General features: G+C 41.2%; 1 protein-coding gene across 1 annotated transcript; it reads right to left on the bottom strand.

Moving 5' to 3' along the window:
• Positions 1–7,820: 7,820 nt before the first annotated feature.
• On the bottom strand, positions 7,821–9,698 carry LOC131687526 (uncharacterized). Its single transcript, XM_058971618.1, has one exon. It carries the CDS (start codon positions 9,696–9,698, stop codon positions 7,821–7,823), a length of 1,878 nt encoding a protein of 625 aa, XP_058827601.1.
• Between the last annotated feature and the right edge of the window lie 358 nt (positions 9,699–10,056).

Here is a 10,056-nt window from a genome sequence, read left to right as displayed (position 1 = left end):
TTTCTTGGCGGAATTTGAGGTTTTGGGTTAAAAGCTTGTTGTTGTTGGAAAGGTCTGGGATTGAAAAATTGTGGTTGCGGGAAAGGTTTGGCATTATCTATTTGTTGCTGTTGGAAGGGTCGTGCAAACATTTGCTGTTGGTGGAAAGGTTTTGGAAACATGTGTTGGTTTTGCATAAATGATTTTATTGGGATTAGTTGGGGAATTGGTCTTGGAGGTATTCTTGGTGGTATCTTGGGTGTAGTTAAAGGAATCATATTTCTTGGTCCTTGCGGTGTTTCTGGTATTCTTGCTTTGGTCAATTTTTTTCTAAATTCTATGTTTTGGAAGGAAATACAATAGGCGTATGCAGAAGCCAATGAATCAGGTCTGTAATTCTTCAAGAATTTTCCGATATCACCATCAAGTCCTCTGACGAAAGCGTCAAGGGCCTTGTCATTAAAGGTTTCAAACATTGCTTTAGAAGCTTCGGGGTGAGTAAATCGTGTGTCACTCTTTATTTGGTTTGCCAATAAGGACAATAGTCTATTTATTTCGTCGTAATACTCTTCTAATGATCTGCCTCTCTGTTGGCAATTCATTAATTGGTAGTCTAAAGTACCAATGTCGCGTTTTTCTCCGTAATATGTTTCAAGCGTTCTCTTAATTAATTTCCAATTGATGTTCACGTTTGATGCTACTAGTGCATCATTCGCTTCACCTCGTATTTTTCTTCTAATGGTTTTGCAAACCATGTGGAATTTATTTTTTCGTTCGAGAGAACTATTTGCGTGAGGTTTATAAAGGGAGACGAGCCCTTCGGCATCGTTCAACCAAATAGATATTTCATTTGGATCGCCGGTGAAGATAGGTAAATCTTTCACCAAATCTGGGCCATGTCGATATGGAGATTTTCGAGTTCTCTAATTAAGTTATCAATTGTTGGTGAAGTTAATACTACACTCCTCGCTAAATATTATGTTGTTACTTGTTAGTTCACTTTAGTTAGGTTATCTGTGTTAGTATGTTTTGCTAGTACACTTTTCCTTATACACTATGTTAGTTTTCACTTGTTAATTACTTTTTTGGTTTCACTTTTTTGTTTGGTTCACTTGTATATATATATATATATATATATATATATATATATATATATATATATATATATATATATATATATATATATATATATATATATATATATATATATATATATATATATATATATATATATATATATATATATATATATATATATATATATATATATATATATTCTTAAGGTTACTTACATGAATAGTCCGAACATCCTGTGGGTATGCCACAAGACTGCGGGATACGTGATGTCCAGTTCCGAAAACTCTTACGTACGGAATCGTGGAACACTTGGAGCGCGCGTTCGGGGTTGTATCGAATCCTATTATCTCCTTTGCTCGACCAATTGCCGGGTGCAATTGAAACCTGGTCGAGGCGGAACCAGCAGTGTGTCTTTCCTCCTTCTCAGCACGTCCTGAAGTCTCCCTTTTGCCAGTAGTGAGTTACTAGCTACTCTGGCTACTTAGGTTCTGGAACAGTGCGGCTGCGTTTGCGATCCGGATGGATTTCTCTACAGGTGCAGATGTGATAACTTCTAACGGTTTCACTATCTGGTGCGTTCTTTTTTTCTTCCAAGTAGTCACCCTACTTTAACGTTGTGATCTACTCGGTGGTTTCACTTTGCACTTTCACTTTTTACTGCAGATTAGTTTCACACTACTGGTCCCTATTCGGGCGCCAGTTAAGACTTCTCTAGAAGAGAAAGTCAAAAAAATATATTTTTTAGAGCTTGTGCTCTTTATTCAAATCTTTACTTAAGACTAACTACAATTCATTTTAAGATTAACTTATATAGGGAACTCCTGTCCTTGATGAATGGTTATCGATGCGGGTGGTCTTCCAGGAACTGTTTATTTAGAAGCTGCATTTCCCACGAACTATTATCTTTATGCGACACTTCTCACGAACTGTTTATCTGCTACGACGGATGTATGGTTTATTTTATGATCCTAATAATGCTGATGCAAAACAGATATCGATGATGGGTGGTCTTGGCTGTTTATCCAAACTGTTCGATTATTTACTTGGCCTTGATATTGAATAATATCTGTTTTATGTCGATGCAGTGCTAACTGGTGGTTTCGCCATGTTTGGAGCTCCAGCAACACAAAGTCTCGCTTCGACTAATAGATATCGCTATGGATCAATGGCTCCCCATACCCGTCCCTTCGAATGTTCTTCAGAAGATTTGCTTTTCTCTACGTTTCCACAAAGGTAGCATCCTCCGTCAGCTCCTGCACCTTTTTCGACCAGGTCACATCCGTCCAACCTGCCGATCTGGTCAAATTTCTTCTATAATCTAGAGAGGTGCTAGAGACCAATATCCTGTATACGATTCGTGCCATTGAGCACTTGCACCGACGTAAGCTAGTAATGCCCCGTTTGAGGAAGTCCAGACGCATCAAAGTAGTATTTACCACTTCAACATTGCGAACCTACAAAATAGATGAAATGACAGTAATTTGTGGCTAGTTTTATGTAGTGCAATCTACTACCTAGTGTAATGAATCTGTGGCTTCAAATATATACCGAATTCCCTCACGACGGTCTAGAATTTATTTGCATCTGCTGACTGCTTCAAAATTCTTAGCGACACATCTTCGGAAGTTTTTCCTTTTGTGGGATGCTTAGTGAATAACGTGAATGGACGTAAATATTGCAGTTGTTGTCAATATATACCAAATGGGTTCCGGTGGACCGAGGTAGTAAATTCTAACAAGATGACAAGGTCCAAGTCGACGGAAGCGCTGACTCCTGCCTTTTTCCTTATGTAAAATTCCTGTTACAGCACAATTTTCCTCTACTGGATCGCTGGCGATTATTTTAATCTGCCGGATGCTCTAGCTCAGTGGAGGTACATTAATTGTGTACAATTGTATATTTAATACTTTCCCAACAGATTGGAGGATATCGTGGAACAAACAACCAGATTCGATACGAAGGTAATCTCGCGAAACTGGAACACTCAGGTGATTATTTTAAAATGAATTGATCAAGATGGAAACATCCTGCGCAGCCGAGTCAATTCCGATAAAAGCAATTAATTGACATTTAAGCACAGAGAACAGACGTCCATCTTCAGCATTCAACTTGTGTAAAATCTCTAACGGTTTCGAAGTTAGTTTGGATATCTAAACCAGGTGCGCTACTGTCGTCATGTTTTTTTGTGGCTGAGTGCGACAGAATTGACAGCGGTTATTCCTCTACCCAGTCAAACTAGTCCGGAACCGATTCGGACTTCCAGCATGAATTCCAGCTCAAATGCGTCAACCGATAGAGTCGGAATCGGTTGTTTTCTTTGAGCTAGATTCCATGCTGAATCCATCCAGGATTTCGAACCGGTTCCGGAATCGATTTGACGGATAGTTGGGATAGGTTGGTGTGGCGGCGCTAGTGTTTTTCGTATATTAATTCAAATATTTACACACGTTTTTTAAATATTTTTGTTCGATCATGGATGTCTGTTCTCTGTGATTTAAGTAATTCATTTTATGTTTTGTTTTTATTTGCGTTATTCCTTTTTTAAATTACATACCGTTTTGACTGTTCTGTTAGTTTCCATCTAAGACTTTCCATCGAAACTTTGAAAAACTCGGGTAAACATTTATCTTTGTTGTTCGTTGTTTTCAAATTACCCAAAAGTAGGTTCCGAACAAAGTACTTATTCCATGGGTAATCGCCATGTTGAAAAAAATACCCAATTTTAGGTTCGCTCTATTGGAACTTGGCGCTGGTGATTTTTTACTCACGATTTGGGTAGCACAATCTTTCCGTGTACATCCAGTACATTGATTTGCTTCGGTGACCAGGGTTACCACTATTGCGCACTTCCCACCAACCTGGACTCCGCACTTTTAAAGTGCGAGTGATCTCAAAACTGCGAGCTGTCAAAAAACATGTATTTCAAGTGATAGAGATGGTACTTTCATAGGCAGACCAGTCGAACTAACCGGTCTATGAGAAGAATTCAATGGAAGAATGGTAAGTGCGCAGTGCAGTTAGAATCCAGTTTTTAGTGCCACAAGCAATATTTTTCAAAGAATATCCGTCACTTCACAACAGATATGCCAGATACTTTTTTCAAATGTCGACATTAATAATTGAGCGACTGAAAATAAAAGTCGCAAGGATAGAACATGCTTCGTAAAACCTGTGTCAAATATATTAGAATATAAAAACCGGATATAAGCTTCAAGCATAAAAATCGGACTGGGACATTCCTTTGTAAGAGTCGGGTAAAAAAACTCTCAGTAAAAAAATCGGAAAGAAATACATCCGATTCTTACAAAGCAGGTTTTGTTAGCCGACTTTTAATCTTGAACATCAAGATATACGGATGCTCCTACGAGCGATTTAATTATTTTTAAACGATTTTTATACTGGAGGTTCACCCTTGCCGAGTTTTACGGGTGAGAACTTTTTAAGCGATTCATATGCTGAAGAATTATCTGTCCGATTTTTATGCTTGAAGTTTATTTCCGATTTTTATTTCTAATGTGTTTGAAACGGGTTTTGCGAAGCATGTTATATCCTTACGACTTTTAATTTCGATCGCTCAATTTTAAGTCTGGGAAGCACCATAAATGTCAGGTAAACTATTATTGAGCTTGAGCTTGGCTGCTACTCCGTTATCGATCTGGACTAGCTGAAGTTGCACAGAGAATAAGTACACTGATAAAATCAAGTACCCATTAATGCGTAGAAAACTACGCATTTTGAATAAAAGTGGAATAACCCATTAAATGGGTAAAGCACAGAGAACAGACATCTAGGGGCAGATCACTCTAAGAATGTATAACGAATTTGCATCAAATTGAAAAAAATGCATTTAATTTTCATTTTTGCATCAGCTTTGTACTGCCACGTAGAAAAGTTTGTTTAACAAACGTCCCACGCTGATCCACTTTGTTCGACGTTTTGTTAAATGTAGGGCTAGTTTTTCTGTAGGGTTTTGACGTCTTACACGCAACGCAAACAACATTGCACGCAACGCAAAATACATTATGAATTTCTATTTTGATGGAAATAAATGCATTTAATTTCGCTGATTTTTAAAAATGCATCACAAGTGATCTGCCCCTAGACAGACATCCATGATCGAACAAAAATATTTAAAAAACGTGTGCAAACATTTGAATTAATATACGATAAACACTAGCGCCGCCACACCAACCTATCCCAACTATCCGTCAAATCCATTCCGGAACCGGTTCGAAATCCTGAATGGATTCAGTATGGAATCTTGCTCAAAGAAAACAACCGATTCCGTCTCTATCGGTTGATGCATTTGAGCTGTAATCCATGCTGGAAGTCCGAATCGGTTCCGGACTAGTTTGACTGGGTAGAGGAATAACCGCTGTCAATTCTGTCGAACTCAGCCACAAAAAAACATGACGACGCACCTGGTTTGGATATCCCAACTACCTTCGAAACCGTTAGAGATTTTACACAAGTTGAATGCTGAAGATGGACGTCTGTTCTCTGTGAGTAAAGCGTTTGTACCCATAAATGAGTACAGACCTTATACGTCAACCTGGGTATGTTTCACCCATTATTTTTCGCAGAACTGTTACAACAAAATGCGTAAAAAATACCCATTCATGAAATTCGCGCCAGAATGAAAAATACTGCCAATAGAATTATTTCTGAATTAAAACAAAACATAAAATAACATTCATTTCACATTATTGTTTCCTTATAAAAGTATAGGGATCTAGATAGAAATCCTATTCTAAAACTACTTAACAAAATAAATCCGCCAACTGGATATATTTTTGATGGCTGGATCTTTTGGCTGCTCTAAAAATGCCGAACTGGCGCATATTTTCAACATCCTCAGTAATCTAAACAGACGTTGTTTTCGGAGCATTGCCGAAATGTTGCGTTTCCGCCACGGACTCCGATGCAGGGCGATAATTTGCAGCTTCCACTACGATACTTAGTTTGCAGGTTAACTCGCTTGAAATAATGCTTAAGGATTTTTCACCCATTATCAAGATCAATATACCTGTTGTGACCTTACCGAAAACGCGTTCCATTAAATTTGTTCCGTGGCCTGACCCGGGGGGTCTCCCTCGTAGCTATCAGCTAATTAGTGTTGATTTCCTTTCGTCCAAGTTTTCTTGCAGGTACAAACAGCGATAATCAGTGGTTCCACCAGGTAAGTAAACACTCTTTTACTATAACAAACACTATTATTCTTCCTAAAGAACCTTAATTTACTTAACTTTTATTACTTTAATCTATTTCGCTTATACTAACTATTTCTAACAACTTTTGCAATTTTTACAGTGACCGAACTAGTGCAATGAAGGTAAGAGAATGACGAGAATCAACAAAAATGATGTTACGGTAGTGTTTGTGCATGTATACAAAACGTTTCACCTGTAAATGTACTTTTCGGCTCCTTTACCTATAGTTCTAAATTTATCTTTCGCCAACCTAGCAGATTGCCGAGGATTACTGTATAACAGTTATCTTTTGCACCTTTTGCCGGCCACCTAAATTTGTTTTTTACGAATTTATAAAAAAACATCTTAATTTTAGCAGAAAACAATTCCGAATCATTTGGCGTTGGCTGTCCTCTCTGGTGCTGCGGCGTTGATTTCACGATTGAACGGAAGCGGACAAATTTTGCAGGTTGGTCGTGTGTAAGTTCGAACTGTTACCACACGAACGATGTCATCTTCTCCCGGCGAAATGGATACAATTTTGGCCAGCGGCCAGGCAATAGATGGTTTGTTTTCATCCAAGAGAAGAACTATTTGTCCTGCAAAAATGTCGACGGGTGATGTGGTTGTTTTCCGTTGGTTGTTTAATTCGGTTAAATATTCCTTTCTCCACCTTTTCCAGTGACATTGAACCATATTCTGCAACAGCTGGTAATGACGAAGACGGTTTACTGGAACGTTGGAATAATCCGGATCGGGCAGGCATGATAACGATGAACCGGTGAGGAAATGACCCGGAGTCAAAACGTCTAGTTCAGCTGGGTCTTCGGAAAGCGGTGTAAGCGGACGTGTGTTCATATTATCCTCAATCTGTGTGAGAATAGTACCAAAATCTTCGAAGAACAGTTGAATATTGCCGATCGTCTTCAGAAGCGAACTTTTGGCTGTTTTCACTGCTGATTCCCACAGTCCTCCAAAATTAGGTGCTTTTGGGGGAATGAAACGCCAAGTTATTCCATGGCAGCTGCATGCGTTGACGATGGTTTCCTGGTTTTGCTAGTTGCTAAAGAGGTTATACAGTTCTGCGAGTTTGTGTTTTGCTCCTTGAAAGTTTGTCCCATTGTCGGAGTGTATTTCAGCAGGCATTCCGCGTCGAGCGATAAAACGGCGTAGGGCGGCTATGAAGGCATCTGTAGATAGAGCGCACACAAGTTCGAGATGGACTGCTTTGGTAGCGAAGCAAACAAATATAGCAATGAATGCTTTTCGCGAAGCGGCACGCCGGTGGGTGGGTTTTAGATACACCGGGCCGCAATAGTCTACACCGGTCGTGGCAAAAGGGCGACTGGGCACTATACGGGCTTTAGGTAATCGACCTTGAGGTTGGATTACAGGGACAGGATGGTGTCGGAAGCAGTTATGGCAGTTGCGACAAACGACATTAACTAGATCTCTTCCTCGAGTAGGCCAAAACTCGACAAATCGCGGACAATGTCATGCGAGGGCCAGAGTGAAAATGTTGGGTGTGAAAATGCACTGCGATGAGGCGTGAGAGTAGGTGTTTGCTAGGTAAGGCTATGGGATGTTTAGTCTGGTAGCTTTCGTAAGGAATGTTGAATTCTTCCCCAGAGACGAATTATTCTTTTTTCGTCGAGAAACGGACGTAGCAGTTTTAGTGATGACTGCAGTGATACGGTTCTTCTGCTTCAAATCTTTCAACTCCTGCGCGAATTCCTTGCACTGTACTCCTTTAGCTAACGCTTCCTTTGCTCGTTCCAACTCTTTCGTAGAGAGGAATGACGTATGCTGCCTGCTATTTTTTGAGGACAACCGTTTACAAAACGTAGCATATATGCGGTAACGCGAACCAGTTGCCAAAATGAGGAGAATCACTCGAATAACGGGTCCGGCGGGGATTTTTTTTTGAACTACTGCTACTACTTTTCTCCTCTCCAGTACGTCTTCGAGTGGTGCGATGAGCATATCATTTCGGGGCCACTGATCGTCGTTTATAAGCCAAGGCGGACCGCACCGCCAATTGATGCTGTGGGTGAATTCATCCGGCAACATACCGCGAGATATGTGATCCGCTGGGTTCTCGGATCCCTTGACGTGATTCCAGCTGTGGCCGTGCGTGAGCTGCTGGATCTCTGCAGTGCGATTTCCAATGAATGTTTGCCATGTGTTGGGTGGTGCACGTATCCAATGCAGGGTAACCATCGAATCAGACCAGAACCAGCAAGGATTTCCCTCCATCCTCAGCGCTGCAGAGACCTTAGAATAGATTTTAGCCCCTAAAAGTGCAGCACATAACTTCAGTCGCGGTAGCGACAGCCGTTTCAGTGGCGCTACGCGAGATTTTGACGCAATTAACTCAACTTTTACTTGAGCTTCCTTGCTGGCCGACCGAGCATAGATGCAAGCACCGTATCTGACCTCCGATGCATCGCAAAAGACATGAAACTGACTTGTTGACGTGCCAGGTAAAAATATGAAACGGGATATCTTGAAACCTTGCAATAGAGGAAGTTGAGCGTAGAATTCCGACCAGCGTGCGACAATGTCATGCGGTGCTGGTTCGTCCCAATCGATAGAAGATAGCCATAGATGTTGCAGCCTAATTTTGACCCATGCTATTACGGGAGACACAAGCCCTAGAGGATCGCAGAGCTTTGCGATGGCTGAAAAGATTTTCCGTTTTGTCCATTGTGCATTGTCGTCTACCTTTTGAACGTCAATACAAAACTCGTCTGGCTCTGGGTCCCATGCTACTCCTAACGTCTTTACTCTCTGCTCCGATTCGAAATGTAACGTGGCAGTTTCGCCTAGTGCCTCCGACGGCAGATCGTTTAATACCTCTCGTCGATTTGAACTCCACTTCCTCAACTGGAAACCGCCTTCTGCCATCAGCAATTGGACTTCGTCTCGCAATTTCGGGGCATGTTCTATAGTGTCTGCCCCGGAAAGGAAATCGTCCATGTAGAAATCCTCTGAAACAGCTCGTGCGCCAATTTGGTACATTGCTTCACAATCTATTGCGAGCTGCTTCAACACTCTTGTGGCGAGAAATGATGATGGAGCCAAGCCGTATGTGACCGTCTGAAGTTCGTAGGATTTCACCGGCTCTGATGGATCAAAACGCCACAAAATCCGCTGCAAAGAAGTGTCTTCCGGATGTATGCGAATTTGTCGATACATCTTCTTCACATCAGCGACCAACGCAACAGCGTGCTTGCGGAACCGAAGCATAAGATCGAAGAGTTCGTCCTGGATCACCGGTCCGGTGAGAAGCACTTCGTTCAGTGAACGGTTGGTAGATGTTTTGGCAGATCCGTCGAATACCACACGTACCTTCGTTGTTGAGCTAGACTCTTTGAAGACGGGGTGATGCGGAAGATAGCACACCGTTTTCCCTGCTTTTAGAACCTCGTTCTCTGTTCTGACAACCTTCATATGCCCTAAATCGATATATTCCTGCTTGAAGTCGTCGTAGTGCTTGCGTAAATCAGCATCCTTCGCAAGTCATCTCTCTATTTGCCCGAATCTTCGCCACGCTGTACCCTTCGATTCTGCAACCATCTCATGGAAACCCACCCGCTTTGGATATCGGGCTACATAACGTCCTGATTCGTCTCGTGTGATCGTGTTCCGAAAATGAATCTCGTAATCTTCTTCTTCTTGTGAGCGCAGTGGTTTTTCTGGAAGCTCTTCGATAGTCCAGAATTTCTCGATGGCCTTGTCTAGCGAATCTACCATCCGAGGGGCAGTTCACTTCCCATTCAAAGTGAATTGAAAATACCCAATTGAAAAA

The sequence above is a fragment of the Topomyia yanbarensis genome, chromosome 3 (genome assembly GCF_030247195.1).
Source record: "Topomyia yanbarensis strain Yona2022 chromosome 3, ASM3024719v1, whole genome shotgun sequence".
Taxonomy (NCBI): Eukaryota; Metazoa; Arthropoda; class Insecta; order Diptera; family Culicidae; genus Topomyia; species Topomyia yanbarensis.
Note: the sequence above shows the minus strand (reverse complement) of the source record. Positions and strands in the feature narration are given on the sequence as shown.